The sequence below is a fragment of the Protopterus annectens genome, chromosome 16.part0 (genome assembly GCF_019279795.1).
Source record: "Protopterus annectens isolate FY-2018-M chromosome 16.part0, PAN1.0, whole genome shotgun sequence".
NCBI lineage: Eukaryota > Metazoa > Chordata > Ceratodontiformes > Protopteridae > Protopterus > Protopterus annectens.
In genome coordinates, this window is record NC_056750.1 from 557,638,954 (window position 1) to 557,661,916 (window position 22,963).

A 22,963-nucleotide genomic window follows, 5' to 3' on the forward strand; every position below is an offset into this window, starting at 1 on the left:
CTGTTTCCAATACATAAACCAAGTTCATCTGATTAGGTGATTCCAATGTAACTATGTGTGATATGTATGGTCCAAATGACAGGGTGAGGAACAAAATCCACATGAGGGAGACTGCTGTCTTGAATGGAGCCTGCAGCATCCTGCATCAGCATTCAAACACAGTGTCCTGTTCCTTATGCTTCTTATTAGGAAAGCTGTTATATTTGATGCAAAAGTCACATCTTGGCACTTCATTTTATTATCCACTGTTACCACTGGATATAGGTGTAAGTTTGGCATCCCGGTTTCTTCAGCTTCAAGACCATAAGGTATGGCCATCACAGATATTTTTTTCTGTCATAGTGAATACAAATAATTATTTATGATTGCTGCAAGTGATTTTCGAATATTTATGTTAGAACTTAAGTTTTAATTGTGTTTTCTAGTGTCTATTTTATATTTCTTGTAGAAAGTAACATGTTTATATTTCTTGGATGGAACTGTCTGATTTATTTTCTGGGATGTAAGGGAATATTTTTGTCTTATCAATGGCTGAAAGTGATACATTACTGAAGAGCTAAAAATTTGTTATGGCATGTACAGTTCTCAGTTTTATTTGCATTCGTTTTCATTTTTTAACAGAATGCTGATGGAAAGCTGACCCTTCAGGAGTTCCAGGAAGGCTCAAAAGCAGACCCGTCTATTGTGCAGGCATTGTCTCTCTATGATGGCCTTGTATAGTTCTTCCTGTTTTGTACTATGGTGAGCAAGGAGTAATGATTTCCTTACAGGCTGACAGCAAGTAAATAAAAAGAAAATATTTTTTTTCTCCAGGATCCTCAAGAGACCCTTACTTGGTTATTTATTTATTTATTTTCTTGCCAGTCCGTTTTTTCGGCTTTGGCATGTTAGTTACTCTTTTGTGCTGGATTACTTGAATATATGCCTTTGGACAAGAAGCCAGTCAGTTTATGCTGATAGAAATCTTAAACAGCTCTTCAGCACTACAGAAATAGCCTGTTTGGTTCAAGCAAGGAGCATTTTTTCCTGCAATATATTTTGTCTGCATTTTAGACAAGCCCTCGTGTTTGATAGAACATTGTGGTACAAAACAGCTGAAAGCCCTCAGTAAAAGTTATGGTAGGTGAAACAGGTAAATAGCGTAACTTAAAGTAAGTCCTTGTGTTAGTCTTTGGTTTCTTTATCCAAAGCAATGAGTTGAAATTGAGTGAAACAGCATACTGTTTACCTGCGTTTGCTCTAGTCATGCTTGAAAACTGAATTACTTAGCTTTTGGTCAGCCTTTTGTTTCATTGTTTCTGTTTACTGATTTTTTTTTTCTTTTGAGTACTTTCTTAGTCATTTAAGATTCCTCCAGAGGCAAGATCTTGAATGTGGACAGATTTAGCTGCATATTTGAGAGAACAAAGAAATATTGTAAGCCTTTTTGCTCTGTTATTTTGAATCAAGCTATGTAGATAAGTTGTTCTTTTTTTTAATTTATGAATGAATGCCTTTGTTTTTCTTTCAACAGAGGTATCTTGTATACTGCCTTTTAGGTTGGGGTCTGCCTTCAGTAACATACATGTATGTAATTTGCTGTGTCTGTGTTCTTTTGATTCATGATTTTAGTTTAAGAAATGTAGTACGTCTGCAGAGTGTTCCTTCTTTATTGTATCATTTAACATGCTGTTTCGTCCTAGTGGGTCAGGCCAGGTGGAATGGTGGCATTCTTCATTATTTGATTATGTAGAGTAGCAGTCATTACAGTTGTGTGCGCCATTTTACCATTATTTGTTTGATCTGGTTATATCAAATACTGGTCCTCTGTCCCATTTTGTTTGTATATCTTAACATGTGAACATACAGCTTGATAAAAACAAAGCCAGAACCTTAAATATTCTAAACATTCTGTCTCACTTTTAAGTGTATAAATTTGTGTTAAAAAGAGTAAGTGTTAGAGGTCTGCTCTACCAAGCTTATCCCTGCAGTCGTTCTTCATCTAGTCACATTTCTCCTTCTTAGTCCTCCCTTAGTGCTTACTGCGACTGCTTGTTATTAATGGATGAGTGACCTTTCAAATAGCTTACTTCAGTCATTTTAAATTTTTTTGTAATTGAGAGGTACTGCAGTAAGGAGAGGTGATTTAAATTTGAAGCTCTAGTGAAAATACAAAGTAAATGTTTCAGCTTCTCATATCAGATAATGTTGTTTTATGATGCATGTGATACATTAAGGTTTAAATAACTGTATCTAGGATAGCAAAGCCCACATGCCATAGGATAAGGCATGTTTGAAACCAGAAGTTATGAGTATGTCAGGACAAGTACTGCAGAACTCGCCTTCAGACCAAGGAAGTGCATCATGGTGTCAGAAATGGCTCACTTTCTGTAAATAGCAAATTAGTATTTATTTATTTATTTATTTATTTGTAAAGATGAAAAGTATATTCAGATGAAAAGTAAAATGATTAACTGTGAGGAGACTTGGGCTTCAAAAATGTTAAGATGGTCTTTGGACTGTGAGCATTACAGTGATTTCACATACAGACCAGCAGGCTTTATTTTTCAAATGGAAAATATGCAACATGTTTAATTTACAGTTTTCAGAGACATACAACACTTAAAAATGTAAGCAACAGAAAATCACTAGAAAAAAGGTTGTTGTATCTTTCGGCTTTTCCCTATTAGGGGTTGCCACAGCGGAACTCCAGTCCGCTAATGATTGGTAGTTGATTTTTACGTGCTGAGTTACCAGCCTTGACGGACAGCCTTCAACGAAGGTACGCTCATTCACGCATGTCTCCATGCAGAAGACACTCAAACTGAGAATCGAACCGGACAGCGTCTTACTGTGAGGCGACAACGCTACCGCAGCACCACAAAACTGCATAAAATTTGAAAACCTGTGCTTCATTAGCTATAATGCTTGCAAGTGTTTCTCTCTTATTCCTTCAAGAAGCCATAGAAATGCTAAAACACTTTACGCTGCCTTATAATGGATGTCCAGTAATTGATTGAAAAAGGCTCAGGAAAATATTTTAAACTTTCAAAGTGAGTCGATGGTTGAGCACCTTTGTGTGTAAGACTCAAATGTAGTGTTTTACCACAAGCATTCATCTTTTTCTTTATTTGAATGATTAGTGATAATCTTTAGCTGATAATGATAGTGTGTTTATTAACTTTGCATAAAGTATTTTTGTTGTTGACTTCTAGTACAACTATGAAGCTGTTTACTTCACATAGTCGATTACACTGTGTGCGATCAACGTATATGCGTTAATCAGGTAGCAGAACCATTAATGCGAGTACTATATTGTCGAACCTTACAATAGCGAACAACCGCTATAGCAAGGTTTGACAGTGTAGTGCAGATCACACTATAGTGGGGATTGGGAAATGTACCCATTCCACAGTGTAGTGTGATCTCGGAGTTTGTATATATAAGTAGGGGGTGTGGGGGTGCTGGAGGGCTTGCCCCCCATGCCAAACATGTTAAAATATGTTTAGCGGCTAAGAGAATTTCAGTGAAGTTGAAATGTTCGACATTCGACTTCATTGAAATGCTCAGTCCGGCATTTACTGTGGTTGGTGGTGTGATTTCCAAACATTTTCTTCGGATATATGCACTTTCGGCCACAGTACTGTCAAACATGTGATATTAAACCCAATGAGGCATTTCTCCACGGGACTGTGCTGAGAAGGGGTAATTTACTCAACTGGTCCATATGTCTAAATAAACAAAATCAATCCATCAGTCATCAAAAATTCTCACCAGCCCAGCCCAGAAGGTTATGGAGCAGACTCCAGTAGCTTCTTTACCTTTGGTTCCTCCTCGTACTCAGTTGAGTTCAGAGCCAGAGTGCCTGGAAGTCCTAGTGGTGGAACCGTCGGACCCGAAATCCATTCCCGGAGTTTCGGTACTAATCTCTGCTCCAATCACTTTGATGTTGTCGTCCATTGAGAGGTCTGGGGGCTGAGACTCCCTCATCTGTTCTGGGGAGGGGAGAGTTGAACCAAACCCTTGTCAGATTCGACTCTCCCACTTGGGGCTTCGACGCAGGTGTGTTTGGTGCCCACATCAGCCTCAAAGCCATCCTCCTTGGTGCGGGGGAGATCTCCTGGTTCCCCAGCCCAGGATCGTGGTGCCTTTGAGGTGATGAGGAGCGTGCTTTCCCCTGAGACTGCTCCACCCTCAGCTCCAGCTACTCCACCCCCCCAAGAGCCAGTGTCAACCTTTACACCATCCCTCCAGCCCCATTGTACAGAACCAATGCCCCAGGATGCCCCAATGGGTGAAACCCTCTCTTCTGAAACCTCCCCGGAACATCTCCTCGAGGAGGTTCCTTGGAAGAGAATGTGTAAGAGGAAACACATAGATTCCCCTGAGTCTGTCACATCCAATACCAACTTAGAGGATTCAGAAGGGTCTCCATGGTCACCCTCTGAGGGTGTCTTCTTTTCAGACATCTTAGTGATCCTGAAATAGAGAGGTGGCTAGAAAACCCTCTCCCCTTCTGTAGATGAGTCTGTATACCTGGAGGCGTTTGGTTCTCAGCCCTCCACCTCTTGGGTGTCTCTGCCTTTTGACCAGCTCCTGGGTGTAGTCAGTTGAAGGGCGTGGGGCTCTCCGGAGTCAGTGGAGCCTGTTCTGGGGAGGCCCAACAAATTCATTACAGCCCCGGAAAACAGTTTTTGACCAAAGGTGCCCCAGTAGATGCTGTGGAGGTGGCGGTGGCCACCAAGAAGGAATTGGTTGAAACTTCTGCATCTGTCCATCCGCTGAATAAGGAGTCTCGAACGATGGACAGATATGGGAAGGATATAATGTTCTTCATGTTTCACTGCTGCAGTCATCACACTTGGGTTATCTGCTTGCAGGTAGCCCTCAGTCGGCCAGAATACTAGAGACTTAGTATTTCTGCGTCGGTTGCTGTCACTCCAGGACTGACATCAGGTCATCAGGGGTATAAAAACAGGTAGCCGACACCATTACATTTGTCTTTTTTGCCTAGGAGCCTGAAGTAGAAGCAGTTCGCACGAGTACCTGTCAGCCACTCCCTGAGTTTTTGTTTCCAAATTGAATCATCCTGAAGTCTTCTAAAGCTAAGTACCCCATTGGGGGTCCTTTTTTCTTGCTCTAACCGATGTCAGAAAAAGTTAACAATTGTCTCTCCTGTGGAAAGCAAATACCACACCGAGATTTCCATTCTTACTGCGTCACCTGTTTAGGCCCAGACCATGACGTATGTCACTGTCGGTTTTGTGCCTTGTTCAATGCCTGAACTATTCGTCGTCGGGCCCTTATTGATACTAAATACTTTCATTCTCGATCTCTGTATTCCGAAATGGCTTTGGTAAGCCATCCGACTACCGATCTTCTGAAAAAACGTAAGGATAAAGACAGTGACAGACCGCACAGGTCCAAAACTGCCATTGATGCTTCCGTTAGCTATTCACCAGTTCGCCAGTACTCAGTGAGGCACTTTTGCAGCCCCTGATGCCTGCTTCAGTGGATTTGCAGGCCTCTGCCGAGACCCGTTCGGAGTTTGGTATGCCACAAGACTCTTCTTTGACTACGGAACCTGCAGATGTCTCTACCTTGGACGGGTCCGGAGCCGCTGAGCAGGCACTGACTTCTGAGGAAGTTCTTTGCACTTCCGATATTCAACACAAACCGACGACTTATTTCGCGTCCTCAGTTCTGTCTAAAACTACAGAGTTTCAAAGACCAAGAGTACGAGCTACGCCAAAAAAAAAAAACGACCCAAACTCAAGCACCTGCCACAACATCAAATGCTTAAAATGGCAGACGACCTTATTATGCTGATTAGGGGAAGTCCGCTTTCCCCTGCTAAGAGAAAAAGAGAACTGTCCCCAGCAGCTTTAACAGACCAAGAGTCCGACAACTCTGAGGTATCTGATTATGAAGACATGCCTTTATCTGCTTATGAGGATTCAGATGCAGAGGAATCCATTCCCTCTGCTTCTCCACCAGAGGATTTTTCTTTTGGTGAAACCTTACATACTTTAAGAGAGCATTTCCACTGGGAAAGCCCAGACTATCCTCAGTCCAAAAAGAGACTCAGAGAATTTCTAGATTTGCCACAACATAGGCCTTTAGCAATACCCCCAGTCCTGGATGTTATGGAATCCAGTTTAACTCCTGATACTTTACCCCCTTCTCCTAGGAAACCAGACAGGCACTAAAGAGTTCCTGACTCTCACAAATTCCTTTCCAAAAATCCTACTTCTGTCCCAGAGGCCTAAAGGTATCAAAATAACTACAGCTAAGAATCTCACCCCTTCGGACAGGGATTCCAGAGCTTTAGACAGATGGGGTAAGAAAGTATACACCTCTGCAACTCTTGCCATTAGGGCTTTGAATTGCCAGTTTCACATGTTGAAGTACCAACAACATATTATTGGACTTATTAAGCAAAAAATAGCTGCCTTTACAGACTGTGCAGAAAATAAAGAATTACAAGAGCTTATGCATTCTACAAGCCAAGTCAGCATGCATACTTTGCAATGTGGCTTTGATGCCCTAGAAGTATCTTACAGGGCATCAGTCACTGGTTCTGTACTGAGAAGGCATGCTTGTCTTAAGGAGCAGACCTTGCCAGACCATGTCAAATCAAAATTACTAGACGCTCCTTTAAACAAGGACAATCTGTTTGGCACCAAAGCAGAAGAGGTTCTTACAAAGATGGAAGAAAAAGCTAAATCTGTGCAGACAGTGAAGGATTTCTTGCAAGTACAGCCTCCTAGATTCAGTAGGCATTGCCCCTCGAAACATTGGTCTTTTCCAGCCCCCTCAAGGCCATCTCAAAGTAGACCCAGGGGAAACCGACCCCCCCCCCCAGACTACACTCTCAGGGTATGCAGAGATCTAAGCAATGGAGTGCCTCCACTTCAAAAACAAGAAGTGCTAAGCCACCCCCTTATGGAGAGAATTCACAATGACTTCTCAACTCCACTGCCCACCTCTGCCCAACTGCTCATGCCCCTAGGAGGAAAACTTGCCCATCATGCAAAAAACTGGACTTCCTTCACCAAAGACCGATGGGTCATCAACATTGTATCCCAGGGGTACAAATTTTACTTCCACTCACTGCCAATCCCAAAAGGGTTCCTAGACCTTCCTCCAAACCAGTGGGCAGAGGCACAAAGCCAAGTTCAATCCCTGCTCTCCATAAGGGCAATTCAACCTGTTCCTGCAGATCAGATAAGTCGAGGGTTCTATTCCAGATTTTTCCTGGTACCCAGAAAAGAGAGCACTTGGTACCCAATCCGAGATCTTTCCATTCTGAACACCTTCCTGGTGGTACCAAAATTCAGAATGCTCACCCTGCAGCTGCTTCTTCCTATGCTGGCCAAAGAGGCCTGGTTAGTCACCCTAGACCTAATAGACATTTATCTGCACATCCCTATCAGGGACTCATGCAGGAAATTACCCTTCAGGGCAGGATCTATGTATTATCAGTTATCTGCACTTCCCTTTGGCTAATCCACTGCTCCCAGAGTATTCACAAAATACCTGGCTCCAGCCATTGCCTACTGCAGACAGAGAAAAATTCAGATTTACCCGTACTTGGACGACTGCCTGATTCAGGCAGACAGTCGGGAAATGCTGTTGCAGCACCTGCAAAGAACCTTCTAACCTCCCTGGAGTACACCATCAATGAAAATAAATCAAAACTAGTCCCCGGTCAAAAGATTGTATTCCTGGTAGCAAGCTTGGACACAGCATCCCAGATGGCATTCCTTACTCCAGAAAAATAAGCCTATCTGACAGACTACTTCACTCAAATGGCCACCAGAACCCAGCTATCCCAAGGAAAATCCTGCAGGCCCTAGGATTCATGGCCTCTTGCATCCTACTAATTCCATATGCCAAACTGCATATGAGGAAACTTCAGTGGTACTTAAAAAGTCTTTGGTGCCAACATTCTCAGGACCACTGTCATTCCTATCATACCTTGCCTAAGGACAGAGTTTCTTTGGTGGGCAGCAGCATGCAGTCGCAACAAGGGACTTCCCTTTACTCAACCCCTTGCTGCCTAGACCCTAACCACAGACACATCAGACTATGCCTGGGGTGCACACCTGGACGACAGGTGCATTCAGGGCCACTGGAGCCCAAGTCAAATTTATCTGCACATTAACCAGAAAGAGATGCCAGCTGTTCAGCACACTCTAACAGCTTTTAGATCCCTACTCTCACCAGGACCCCTGCTAATAAAAACAGACAACACCACAGTTATGTGGTACAGCAACAAGCAGGAAGGAACCCACTCTTACCCACTCTGCAGGTTAGCCATGGCCCTGTGGAACATGGCCTTGTACATGCAGGTCCATTTGCAAGCTCAATTCCTGCCAGGCAAACAAAACTCATTGGCAGACGACTTAAGCAGAAATCTCCTAGACCCACACAAGTGGCAATTAGAGCCCAGCACCTTCAGCCTTCTGATTCAGAAATGGGGGGACCCCAGAGGTGGATTTCTTTGCCTCCCCCTGCAGTCACCAGCTCAGCAAATGTTGCACCAGGACACCTCACAGCAGGGTCTGAAAAGTGGATGCCCTATCCTTCCAGTGGGTAAACCTCTCAATCTATGCATTTCCCCCTCTGCCCTTCTCTCAAGAATATTGCTCAAGATAAGACAGGACAGACCAAGGACAATCCTGATTACCCTGGACTGGCCATGCCAGCACTGGTACCCACTTATGCGCACCCTGGCACCCACCCCAGACCCTCCTCACTCAACAGGGAGGACAGTTCTTGCATCTGCAACTACAAACCCTGAATCTTGCAGCCTGGCTTATTACTTGAATTCTCCCCCAGTGACCAGCCTAAGCAAGCAGGTACTGGACGTCATTCTTGAAGCCAGAAGACCCAGTACAAGGAAATCCTATGCTGATAAGTGGAAAAGGTATTACTCCTGGATTCAATCTAAAGGAGAGGATATAACTCTGCCCTCCCTACCTCTAATCCTGGATTACTTAGCAGATCTACTCCACAGAGGACTATCCTTTTCCTCCATTAAGATCAATGCCTCTGTTGTCTCGGCTCATTACAACACTGAGCCACCCCTCTTCTCTCACCCTGTCATCAAACAGTTCCTGAGAGGGGCAAACAACTTAAGGCCACCAAGGAGAGCACCCACCCCTGCTTGGGACCTTAACTTTGTACTGGAAAAGCTCACACTACCCCCTTTTGAGCCTGCAGCATCAGCAGAGTTAAAATTCCTCTCTTGGAAAACAGCATTGCTTCTAGCCATCACTTCAGCTAGAAGAGCGTCTGAGCTACAAGCACTTATGGCCGAGGAACCCTTCATTATTATTCATTCTGACAGGGTCTCCCTCAGGTCTAATCCTTCCTTTATGCCTAAAGTGGTGTACAGTGTTGCTCTCAACCAATCTCTCCATTTGCCAACCTTCTTCCCTAATCCTCAAAATAAAGGGGAGAGGATCCTGCACTCCTTGGATGTGCACAGACAGCTCAGATTCTACCTGGATAGGACTAAGCCCTTCAGGAAATCTGACCATATATTACTCGGTTTTGCATCAGGCTCAGAAGGCAAGGTCATTTCAAGGTAATTTCAAAACAGACAATTTCCAAATGGATAGCACACTGCATCCATTTCTGCTTCAAACACAATGGGAAATCAACCCCTCAGGGGGTCAGAACACATTCCACTAGGGCAACTTCTACCTCTAAAGCATTCCTCAGGGGAGTCCCTACCAGGGACATTCTGGAGGCTGCTAACTGGAGTTCTGTACACACATTCACCAAGCATTACCACCTGCCTATATTTTCCAAGTCCAGGGCAGGTTTTGCAACTGCAGTCCTGCAGGGCATACTAGCCAGCCCAAACTCTTTTTGACTGCCTCCACCCTTTCTTCAGCTTTGGGAATCAACCCAAGTGTGATGACTGCAACAGTGAAACACTAAGAACATAGTACAGTTGTGTACACTTACCATAAATGTAGATGTTCGAGTGTATTTACTGTTGCAGTCCTGGTTTCTCTCCCTCCAGCTCCCTTCTCTCTCTCTCTCTCTCTCTCTCTCTCCTCTATGTGTATATTACTCACCCCTTGCAGGGGTATTGGTATTTACGTTTTACTGTTGGTGATTTTCCCACCATAGCTTAGCTCCATATGGGGGCTCCTGACATTTGGGGCAAGAAAAACTGATGTAATGGCTTCGGCTGTCTGTTTTTATACCCCTGACGATCTGACGTCAGTCCTGGAGTGACAGCAGCCGATGTAGAAATACTAAGTCTTTGGTATTCGGGATGACTGAGGGCTACCTTCAGACAAATAACCCAAGTGTGATGACTGCAACAGTGAATACACTTGAACATCTACATTTATGGTAAGTGTACACAGCTGTACTTTCTCTTTCTCTTCAGCAGCCTTTACCCTTAGGTTGCTGAATTACGTATCCCATTTTACTCATCTTCAGAGGGATCTCCTCAAGGAGCTAACAGATACCCTCCAAGGTGCTACAGCTGGGGGGTTATCTGACAAGATAAGCTCTCAGCTTGCGACCTTAACCTCTATCAGCAACTCCTCCATGCACCTCATTTCTTATGCGGCCGATGGAGCAAGCAGGGCAGCAGGCACAGGAATAGCTCTCAGGAGACATTCCTGGATGCATCTTTGTGAGTTTGCTGAACCGTTCAAGTCTTCCTTTATTGACGCCCCATTTCATGGCTTGTCTTGTTCAGGCCAAAAGTGACGGAGACTCTTACCAGGAGTGAGCAAGACGGCAAGACTCTGTCTGCCGTGGGAGTACATTTCTCCGTCCCTACTAGACCTTATCCCAAAGGTCAGAAGGGCAGAAAAATGTAGTTCTAGAAATCCAAAGGAGCCTCACCGGACACTCGTTGTGAATTTTCCCCCCAGGGGCAGAGGGGAGATAAAGGAAGATGCCACCCTCGCAGCAGAGGGGGGGGGTCTCAGAATCAGTGTGACAAGAGATGCATTCTCGGGTAGACCCTTCCATCGCTCCTGAAAGAGGCCCGTCTGGCCACCTCTGGAGGCAGTTGGGGAGAGATTATCACTGTACTCAAAAGCTTGGCTAGACATGACTCAAGACAAATGGATACGTCCATTATATCCAGGGGATTCTACATTCTTTTCTCCCTTCCACCCTTCCATCAAAGTCTGTCCTAGACATATCACCCAGTCAGAGGGATCAAGCAACCTTAGAAATTCAAAGGTTGCTAGAAAAGAGAGTCATCCAAGAAGTCCCCGCAGACCAAATCGGATCCAGTATTTACTCAAGATTCTTTTTAGATCCAAAAAAGACAGGAGAGTGGAGACCAATTTTGGATCTCAGCAGACTGAACAAGTTGGTAAATAAAACGAAGTTTTGGATGGTAACACTGCAGTCTGTACTCCTTTTTCTGGGACAAGGCAATTGGATCTGCACCATAGATCTTCAGGATGTGTACCACCATATAAAGATGGATAGACGATCCAGAAGATATTTATGCTTCCGTCTAGGAGCCAGTCATTACCACTTCAGAGCTCTGCCCTTTGGTCTCACTACAGCCCTCAGTGTCTTTAGCAAATGCATGGCAGTAGTTACGGCTCACCTGAGGCGTCGAGGATTCCGGGTGTTTCCATACTTAGACGACTGGCTCCTGACCGCCACCACTGAGCATCTACTAACCAGGAAAAGAGACACCACCATTCATCTCTGCTCAGAGCTGGCCATTACTGTAAATTTAGAAAAAAATTGCCTTGTTGCCATCACAGCATATTACCTTTATAGGGGCAGACTTAAACACAAAAGACATGGTTGCAAAACTGCCTCACAAAAGAGTTCAAACTCTATGCCATCAGGTGTCAATATTGCTCATGACGAAAAAAGTGCAAGCAAGATTTGTCCTCAAGGTTCTGGGTTCAGTGGCAGTTGAAATAACACTAGTCCCACTGATGCGTCTACACAAGAGAATATTACAGTGGCTACTTTTCACTCAATGGTCCATGCAGGAGTTGCCCATGTCACACAAAATTCTCATTACAAGCACCTGCAAGAGGGACCTACAATGGTGGCTTCAGTCCACTCAGGTAACGATAGGCAGACCATTTGTTCTCCGCCAACCTGTAGCTACAGTGACCACGGACAGTTCCCAGATAGGGTGGGGAGGCATTATCTGAGACAGACTGTCCAAGGGATTTGGCAAGAACATGAGTACCACTTGCACATCAATGTCCTAGAGATGAGGGTGGTGCTTCTGGCGTTGCAAGCATTCCAGAGTTCTCTTCCAATAGGTGCTACTGCAATACAGACAGACAATATGTCCATGGTGTGATACATCAACAAACAAGGGGGAACCAGATCCTACCCTCTCTGTCAGGAGGCTCAAAAAGTATGGCAGTGGGCAATTTCTTCTCAACGTTTTCTGACTGCAATGCACATCCCAGGAAAATCCAATGCAATAGCAGACAGATTAAGCTGGGCAATTCTTATGCCTCACGAGTGGTCCCTGAATCAGGAAATTGCGAACCAAATTTTTTGTAAGTGGGGCCATCCTTGCTGCGACCTCTTTGCCACACCCATCAACTCCAAATGCAGCAGCTACTTTGCCCTAATTCCCCCCTCCGGGGGAGTCACCAAGGGATGCACTTACGATTGGCCCACGGGACTTCTGTATGCTCTTCCCCTGTTTCCATTAATTCCCAAGGTTCTCCAGAAAGTCAGTTCATTGAGTCGCAGGCTCATTCTCATTGCTCCTTACTGGCCTCGTCAGATATGGTTCCCCTTTCTATGGCCCCATCTTCAGGAGGAGCCTTGGATCCTGAACCCAGTGTCGGATCTTCTGACTCATCACTCAGGAACGCTCCACCCCTCTCTTCAAAGTCTCAAGCTGACAGCTTGGTTACTCCAATTCCAGTCTTAGCCAGGCTTCCAGAACTATCCCTGGCAGTATGACACATTGTGGTTTCGTCACACAAGAATACAACTAGGAAAATTTATGCAAGCAAATGGAAGAGGGTTTCTTGTTGGGCTGGCAAAAACCATATAGACCCCTTTATAGCCCCTATATCTGCAATCCTGGAATTTTTAACAGAAACTTTTAATCAAGGTGCAGCGGCAGCCACGATACGAGTACAACTGGCCGCCATATCTAACTACCATGTAGGCAACATGGGATCCAATACAATGTAAGCAGGCTTGGAGAACCACCTGGGAACAGCCAACTCCACAATAAGGCAAACCTCAGGTGTCTCTATGGGAGCTAATTGTGCTCCCACTTATGCAGACATCATATTGTCAGTCTGGGAACAAAAATTTGTCATTCACAGTGAGTTCTCAAAATATTGGATTCACTATACCAGGTTCCTGAACGACATATGTATTTTTTGGATAGGACCGGAATCTTCTATTGAAGATTTTATATCTTATCTGCATTCTACAACAGAATTTTTGCAGTTTACGTATCAAGTAACCGTGGACCAAGTAAATTATCAAGATGTTTCCCTTAGTAAGCAGGGTGAAGGGTTTAGCTCTTGTATTTATAGAAAACCTTCGTTTTCCAATGGATACCTTCACTACCTAAGTTCACATCCAAATTTCAAAAAAGATCTATATTAAAGGGCCAATTTGTCAGGGTTTCCCACATGACATCTGATGACTCCTGTTTTCAATCTGAGGGGGATAAGCTGACGTCATTTTTTGTTGATAGAGGGTACCCGATAGGTTTGATTAATTCTGTTAAAGATGAAGTTTGGGCTGCCAGGAAAAGTAGGTTTTCTCCTATTTTGGGGAAGAGTAAAGTGGACCAACATGATGATATTCCTTCAACATATACTAATGTTCCTGGTTTTAACCAGTTTTTTATTACACAACACAACGAGGATGCAGGACAAATCAGATATATTATTGAAAGGGAACTTTGTAATTTCAGGGACCTTACGGATTTAAATAATTTAAAAGATTTGTCCTGCAAGTTCGTCTACAGAAGGGGCTTCAATATTAAGAGGGCATTAGAGCAGAATACTAGGCAGGGTGGCCCCAACCCCCCTAGGAGAGGGACATACCGTTGTGGGCGTTGTATGCAATGTAAATATGTTGTAGACCAGGAATTTGTATATCTAGAAAGTAGGAATAGGAAATTGTGTTCAAACAATTTTTACAATTGCAACTCTAAGGGTATAGTGTATTTGGCTGTCTGCCGTTCTTGCCAGGCATTTTATGTAGGCAAGACGGAGAGGCAGCTAAAGAGACGTATCTATGAACATTGTTATGATATTTTAAAAAAGGTCAGTACGAATGCACTATACAGGCACACGATTGGGTGTGAAGCAGCAACATTTAAGTTTTTTGTTTTGGAAGCAGTAACCCATTGTGCCAGGGGAGGAAACTGGGGAGCATTGTTATCTCATAGAGAAACATGCTGGCAAATTCTGCTGGAATCCAATAAACCCCCTGGGTTGAATGACTCAATTTCTATTATGCCATATTTAAAATTAAAGGCTGAACAACTGTAAAGTTTTTATTTAATTGTTTAATGGCAATCTATGGGGGCCATATATATAATATTTTATTCAGGTATTCTTTGTCAAATTGTACATGGAACATTGTATTATTATATTTGGCTTATATTGGTGTAAATTAACAAAATAAATTCATTAAAGACATGCTAACAATAACTAGCACATATAGATTGACTAGGTCTCAAAACATATCATATGTATATTTTTTTAAATCAAAGATTAGTTTTATTGATTTGTAGAAATTTATAGTCTGTTTATTGATATGTGTTTGACAGGCAATGAAGTATGTCCTTGTTGTGTGTTTTAACTGCATTATATACATCGTATTTTTTAAAAAACTTTTCATCAAGTGAAGTATTGTTTTAAATAATTGGTTTTAATGTAAACGTACATTCCTAAGTGAGCCTTAAAGGTTGGCAGAACTTTTACTTTAAGAAAGATGTTTTTTCAATTTTTCAATTAAGGACTAAATGGTATAAAATGTGTGGAGTGGTACGGGCTGTATCTGATGAAGTTGGATTTCCAAACGAAAACGTGATTTCAGTGGTGTAACGTTAATAAAGGATTTTTTGCTTATTGAGGAGTACGGTTCCTGCTTCTTTGGTTACCGGGTTCGTTTGCCTTATTGTGGAGTTGGCTGTTCCCAGGTGGTTCTCCAAGCCTGCTTGCTGTGTTTTTTCGTGGTTCTTGTGGATATTCAGCATCCAATACAATGTCCCATAGATTATGCAAAGCTTTCCTCAGGGGTACATTCCTTTTAAGACCTCCCTTAAGAGAACCACCACCTCCTTGGGACCTCAGTTTGGTGTTATCGTCCTTAACTCTTCCTCCTTTCGAACCAGCCTCTTTTTGTTCACTGAAGTTCTTATCTTGGAAGACACTCTTCTTAACGGCAATTACCTCCGCTAGGAGGGTTTCAGAACTGCAAGCTCTGTCTATCTGTCCTCCTATCTGATTTTCCACAAAAAGAGTTTCCCTCAGAACAAATCCTTCCTTTCTGCCAAAAGTTCATTATAAGGCCAATTTAAATCAGTATATCGAGTTACCTGTATTTTTCCCTAAATATGGCAATGACGCAGAATACAAGCTTCACCAACTGGACATACACAGACAGCTACACCTTTACTTGCGTAGGACCAAGGAACTTAGAAAATCTGACCAGCAGTTTGTTTCATTTTCAGAAAATAGAAAAGGTACTTCAGTTTCAAAAGTCACCTTATAAAAATGGCTTACAGATACCATCACTTATTTCTATAACTCTCAGAAAAAACAGCTGCCAGGGAAAATTAAAGGGCATTCAACTAGGGCTGTGTCCACTTCCACTGCCTTTCAAACTAGACTCCCTTTGGATTCAATTTGTGCTGCAGCTACATGGGTTAACCTTCATACCTTTATCACTCATTACAAAGTAGATGTGGCCTCCAGGAACAGGGCATCCTTTGGTTCCACTGTTCTGAAGAGTTTGTTCCCTTGAGCCACCCGAGAAAGAAGGTGCTGGGGATGCTAACCCAGCCAGCAAGAATGAAGGTGAGATAGGACAACATAACATAAAGAAGTTATGTACTCACCATAACGTTCCATGTTTGTTGTCCATGATCTTGCCTTCATTCTTGCATCCTACCCCTCCTTCCCCCTTCCTGGAGGATCGAGAGGAAATTGCTAAAATTGTCTGTAAATTGCCTGATTCCCTTCATGCCTTTCAAATTATGGGCAGCGCATCTATTACAGTTATTGTATTGGTTGGCATAGTCTAGTGATTAGTTTCTCAAATGAGATCTGGCTAACTGTCGCTAGGTATCTTGGGATAGATTGTAGCCTCGAGCCAGTGAAAACCGATGCTCAGTTCCAAACCCAACCACCAAGAATGAAGGCGAGATCATGGACAACAAATATGGAACGTTATGGTGAGTACATAACTTCTTTTTTTGTTTTATGGAGCCTCTTATATTTGCTTATACAATAATTGGGAATGTACCACTTTTTCTAACAGTGTGGAGAGTGTACCAACAGCAGAGATAGGATTATAGTTTTCTATTTTTTGTATGCTTGTACTTTGAAAGACTATTAGTCTAGATTATTTTTCCAAAAGGATTGGAAATTACCTTCTTATAAGTTTCTGTTAATTATTATTGTTAATGGGTAGGAAGTGCTGGTGAGAGGTTAATTATTTAATGAGGTCGTTTTTTTTGTTTTTTGTTTTTTTATTGTTTTGTTTTTTTAATTTTTAAGCCAGTTTTTTAGTGCCATTGGTTGTGAATAATGGAGCTGTGGAAAGCATCACAGATTCTACATGATGTGCTAGAGGGGGAAGAGTTGTATAAACCAAGTGCTTTGGACATTTGCTATGATATGCAGTATCCTCATCGGTTCATAGGAGGTTACTAGGCTAATGGCCCTAGGGCCTTATGCCTAGCCATGAATACCCTTGTACCCTAGTTGACCATGGTTAGGTGGCATACATCTCACGTGTACAAATTTTTGCCTTATATTTTTGGTCTGTTTTTCATAAAAGTGTGGCCTTCTGGCAAATTAGTGGCAAATCATTAAATATTGAAGTTAGAAAATAATGACAGACATTTGAGTTTTAGACTTCATACCCTTCTGAAAATTCATGCTAATGCAAAACCTGTTATTCTATCAACTTTCTAAGTTTGTAAGAGCAATATTAAAAAATTTCCCTACTTGTACCACTTTTTCACGGCTTTGTCAAGATTTCTTACTCTAAGAGGTTGAGAGGTGTGTTGATAGCAAAGAGAGAGACTCTGTGATTAGGGTCCCACGGTGCCATGGGTGGTTTACTGTCTCCCATCCAGTTGTCAAGGTTGCTCTTAAATACAGTCGTTGAGGAGCTGTGCTTCAGGTGAAGTGGGAGTTTATTCCAGAGGAGCAGCAATCTCTGGGAGACACATCTGTTTCTCCAACATGTTCTGTTTATGTTACAGGCTAGGTTGAGATCCCTGGAGTGAGTGACTTGTGTCCTATTTGATTTGCAGACATGCAGTATTTCCATTAGGGCAGGGTCAGAGATCACTCTTTAGGCCAGGCACAGGTCGCTTCTCAGCAGCCCGTACCTTCAGTCTTTCCATGTAGGTCATGGAAAACTCCAGCTTTACTCCATAGCATATTGCCTACTCCGAGGTGATCTCTGCCTAACATATAAAGCTGTGTCAAACCCAGAGATGTTGGACATGCTACACCTAAAGAAATCCCAATCCCTCTGAGCTACACACTCTAGGGACCTAAACCTTGTCACCACAATAAACAGGACACGCTGGAGGGATAGATTCCTGTCCCAGAGACTTCCTATACTCTGGAACAAGCTACCCATCTATGTCAAGCAAAGTTCTTCATTAGCACTCTTCAAGAAGAATCTTGATGAGTGGATGGGAAATAGGAAATACACCCCGGGGATCACTTCTGTGTCTCTGCTGGACAATGGCACAGGAAAATAACTTTCTTGGGTGGCATAAGCTATGGAACCTTGCTGGCTAGGCTTACGTAGGCCCTTGGGTCGATAGCCTAGTACCTACCTATGAACCTATGTTTTGGAGGCCGTCAGTCTTCTTGGTTAGAAACCTCTGTAGCCTCTCCAGTTGTTGCAGGTGTCTAGTACAGTACAGTATAGACCCGCTTAGTCAAACTAATTGGGACCTAGGATAGTCCGGTTAATTAAACTATTTTGGTAATCAAACATACATTGAACTGGATAAAAAACTTCTAAAAATCTTGTTTTTTCTGCAGGCAGGGAGTACACTTTTCAACCATTCGGTGATTCCAGTGGACAATAAAGAACATTTTTCACACACGAGCAGGCTACAAGCTCAAAAAACATGAACAAGAGAATACATGTAATGTTTACTTATTCAGACTTTATGATTTTTCCTACCCAAAAATTTGGGGAGGCTGCGTTCGGATAATTGACCTTCAGATAATTGACTCTCTTTTGTGTATGCAAAAAGCAGAATTGTACTTAATTAGTGGTCTGATGAGGGTAGAGTATAGAGGATTTATAACATCTTTTGCCTTGGATGCCATGCCGTTATTTATGAGATGCACAACATGGAATGCTTTCCTTACCACTATGGAGACATCATGATCAAAGTTTAAATTGCTGTCAACCTGGGTTTCCAAGTCTCTCACCACTGTATTTGAGCTTAGGGGGATCATATCCATAATGTAATTTGCAGGGGCCACTTCTTTGCCAAAGGGGATAATGATGCACTTTTTTGGGTTTAGTTTTAGGCTATGACTCTGGCACCAATCATTAGTCTGTGTTCACCCCTTTTGTAATATGTTAATATTGCTGGGGGACTCAGTGGTTGCACCTAGTTTGCAGTCTTCTGCAAACTTCTTAAGCCACTGGCTATCTACTTTTGCGTCGACATCCAAGAAGTAGATTCCAAGTAGTATACGGACCAGCACAGATCCCTGTGGTACACCACTGGTAACTGGTCTACTGGTGGAGGTGGAATCCTTAGCTTTGACAGTATGCATTCTGTCAGTAAGCCAGTTTGCTACCCATCTAGTGATGTATGGATTAATCCCCAGCTGGGAGAGTTTCTCAATGATACCTGAGTGGGGGATTATGTTGAATGCCTGGGCTAAGTCAGATAGGTGGTATGTACTGCTTTGCCCTCATCCAGGGCTTTGGTGACATTCTCGAAGAAGTCCACCAGGTTTAATAAGCAGGAACAGCCCTTACCAAAACCAAACTGGGTCAGGTCAAGAGTTTGGAGGCCGCCTATGTCCTGTTAATAAGGTCCATGATGATTCTTTCCATGGTCCTGCAGATAAGGCTTATTTGGCTTATGGGTCTATAGTTCCCAGGGTCGGTTGACAAACCCCCATTATGTAAGGGACTTACTGTTGCTGTTCTCCACTCTGCTGGAACAAAGCCAGTGCTCAGGCTATGGTTGAAGAGACTACCAAGCAGTTCTTCTAGGTCTTGTTTAGATTATTTAGTAAGCAGCCTGGGATGTTATCTGGTCCCATGAAGGCTGTGTTTGGCCTTAGAGAGGGCGGATATGACCTGCTCTTTGGAGATGCTAGGTAATGGATTAGTGACAAGGATGCTTCGGGGTGTGTCTGGTGAGGACAGGGGAGTGAAATTTGCACCAAATCTGTTCACCAGCAGGTTGGCAGTTTCTTTGGGTTCAGTGTGAGTAGTATCAGCCACAGTCAGTTCAGTACATTATGATTGTCTTAGCTAGAGATGCTAATTTAGCCTTGTAATTGGCTTTAGAGGACTTTACAAATATATCTGATTTGCCTGTTCATGCTGTTGAGGGTATTCTTCCTCTGGTGACCATGTTTCCTCTTGTTCTTGGATAACAATTTCTTCCTTTTGTTATATAACCTATTTATACTTGCGGTCCACCAGGGTGGCTTGTTTCTTCAGGAAGACCTGGTTTTGATCCTGACAGGTACAGCCAAGTCTATACCACTGGTTAAATGTCTATACAGGGCATTTGTGTACTTCTCTGCATAGGAGTCATTGTTGGCTATGTTAGCAGGGGGTTTGAAACTTTTTTTACGCTCGCTTAGTAGGCTGAAGTTTGCTTTGGAGAATTTTTTCAGTTTGTTTGCTCCTGTGGGGATGTCCAGTCTGATCTTAATTTCAAACTAAACAGATTTGTAGTCTGACCTGACCACCAAAGGCAACACGCAGGGTGTAGAGCAGTGACCCCCTCATGTTGGTGAGTACTAGGTCCAGGACATTTGAGACCCTTGTAGGAGTGCAGACTAGCTGTTCCAGAGCATTTGAATTAAGAAAGTCCAGGAACCTCAGGGCGATAGCATTTCTGCTTGTGTATTTTGTACAGTCTATGGAAGAATAGTTGAAATCTCGCATGACCAAAGCATTTGGCTGTATAGGGAGTGGTTTTAACAAGTCCAGGTAATCTGTGTGTTTCTCTTTGTTCATAGTGGGGGACCTGTAGCTAGCGATGATGGTGTTTTACCTATTTTTAATTGTACCTGGAGTAGTTCTAGAGAGTCATATTGTTTAACCAGTCTCAAGGTGTATTTGGATTTAATGAAGATGGATACACCTCCACCTTTGGTTCTTTCATGCTCATTTCAAGGTCTGAATGTGTGGAAGGCATTGTAACCTTGTATGGCCAGTGTGCTTCTGCGGCCTTGAACCAAGTCTCAGTGACTGCACAGATGTCAGCATCTTCCAAGGTGAGGAGTACTTCAGGGACTGAGTTTTCTGTTGAGGCTAACTAGCATTAAGAAGCATAACTTTGAGTTTGTCTGCAATGGATTTCTTTACATCGAGAAAAAAGGCACTATGATTGAGGCGAGTGTCTTTGCCAGTATCCAAAAGCCTAGAGGAGACAGGTGAAGACCATCTCTGGCAAACCAGCATGGGATGTCAACCATGTCTTCCCAGGCTGACGGATTCTAGAACCCCTTGGACTGACACCAGAAGGTAATCCAGTTGTTGAAGTCAATCATTTTTTGTTTGTATTGTGGCATCATCCTGGGTGAAGGTAAAATGCTACTTAGTGCTAGGGACATACTTGCCTGGGACACACAGTCTGAGAGCTCAGTCACGTCTCTCTCCATATAGTCCAGAGAGGAATGTTTCAAGTCATTCATTCCAACATGTACTATGACAGATTCATAACAGTAATTGTTGAGTGACTTCAGTGCATGTGAGATTTGATGGATCTTGGCACTTGACAGGCAGCTAACCATGACTTTCTTCTTGTCCAGCCTGGTGAGGGGGATATCTTGTTATGGGAATCGCCTGTGACCAGGGCATTAGGTTTTGATGTGTTTTGCCTTTGGAGCTTATTTGTTGAGACACTTGTATGTATGTTGCTATGTGAAGTATGGTCTGTTCATATTCCAGTATGTGTGATGTGTTTGCACTTGGGAGGTCTCTGTTCCTTTGGTAGGCTTTTAGTGAGTACCTCCACATAGGTGGGTCTTTGTGACTTGACCTTGTCTTGTGTGAGAAGAGAGGTGTGTGTGTGTGCTGACAAACTGTTTGATGTCATGTTTATTGTTATGTGAGAAGATTGATTCTAGCCTCATGGTATAGTTACATCTCTCAAATACTGTATTTGTTTGCTTTAAAAGCAAGTGGTTGTCCGTATACATGAAGCAATTACTACATTACCTCAGGATGTTCATTTCAATCGGGCTAGCTGGTGAAGTGATGTGAAACTGGCTGTCCATTGTAGCAGGTTAAACCGTAGGTATTAGTTGTGGAGTGGGCAAGTTGGATTAGCTTTTGCTCTAGGACTTACTCGACTAACTAAACAAGGGGGCTTATTCTGTTGAGGATTAAAGGTTAGTGAGTGTAGGGCCGCTGCTCAATGCTCAGCTGAGTTGCCCACAGTGCATAACTGAGTTGCCACAGTACAGCAGGGAAGCTTGGGAGGATTCAACTGACAAAAGTCTAGGGAAAAAGTTTCTAGGCATTTGCTACTGTATAAGCCACTACTAACACCTATTGTGCGGTGCGCAGTTACATGCATATGCAAGTCTTATATACAGCCGAAACAGTTTTAAACTAGTCTGGCAGTATGAAATCACACAAGGATCCTTCCGCCAACAGTCCCAACTCAGACAAGGCTATATCCACAGGTTTCTGCCACAGGGGTGCACAGGAGCCCTAATTAATGTAAAATGGCTGGATATGAGTTCAAGTGTATCAAAAGCAGACTACATTCAGCAAGTCTGGATCTAGTCTATGCTATCTAAGCAATATTACAGTGCAAAACAAGTGCAGATAATGAAGCAGGCACAGACAAAAAAAAGTCAAAAATGCACCAATTAATGCAGTAAAGCAGTTAAATGCAGGGGATCAGCACTCTTGTGCCACAAGGGTGCAGAAAAACACCTTCTTAATGTAGAGTAGCTGGTTTGTGCCTAAGTGTAGCAGGATCACGCAAGCTACCTACAACTGACAGATACAATGTAATATAGTACAATTAACTTAAAGCAGCAGCAGACAGTACAGTTTTTTTAAAACTGATGAAGTACAGTCAAAGTATATAAGAGAAGTGCAAACAATACTTTAAAAAGCCCTGTTGTGTGTTTCCTAACTCACAAAAAAACAGGCAAACACCTACTGCCACCAGACAAACAATCCCAGTCCTCCCAATGCAAAAGTAAAGGAGTGCCTGGAGTGAAATGCTACCACAAGCAAACTTAAAGATATGGATACAGCAGTGTACTGTAAACAAATTATAAAAATGTGATTATTCAAAAAAAGTACTTTGCTTTGTATAAATAAGCCAAGAGCCACTCAGTTGTACAGAATTTTTAAAGGCAATAAAAACAAGATAAGGTGATTAATAAGCCCTTCAGCCAGTAAAACTACATTCAGAAATCTGAAGTGTTCCACCAACCTAAACAGACCAGGCTACTTCTCAGTGCACTTAATGGAAAATCCATTGACCTCTTGATGTAAAAACACGTGTTTGCTAGAGTGTGAAAATACACCACTGTATCCA

At 42.9% G+C, this 22,963-nt stretch overlaps 1 protein-coding gene across 2 annotated transcripts in view; it reads left to right on the forward strand.

Moving 5' to 3' along the window:
* NCS1 (neuronal calcium sensor 1) overlaps window positions 1-22,963 on the forward strand; it is a 1,842,585-nt gene that overhangs the window by 1,786,346 nt on the left and 33,276 nt on the right. For both annotated transcript variants that reach the window (XM_044058472.1, XM_044058473.1), the window contains one exon: window positions 622-741. In XM_044058472.1, coding sequence (XP_043914407.1) covers window positions 622-720 — 99 coding nt within the window. In that variant the 3' untranslated portion in view covers window positions 721-741. The remainder of the gene's footprint in view (window positions 1-621; window positions 742-22,963) is intronic.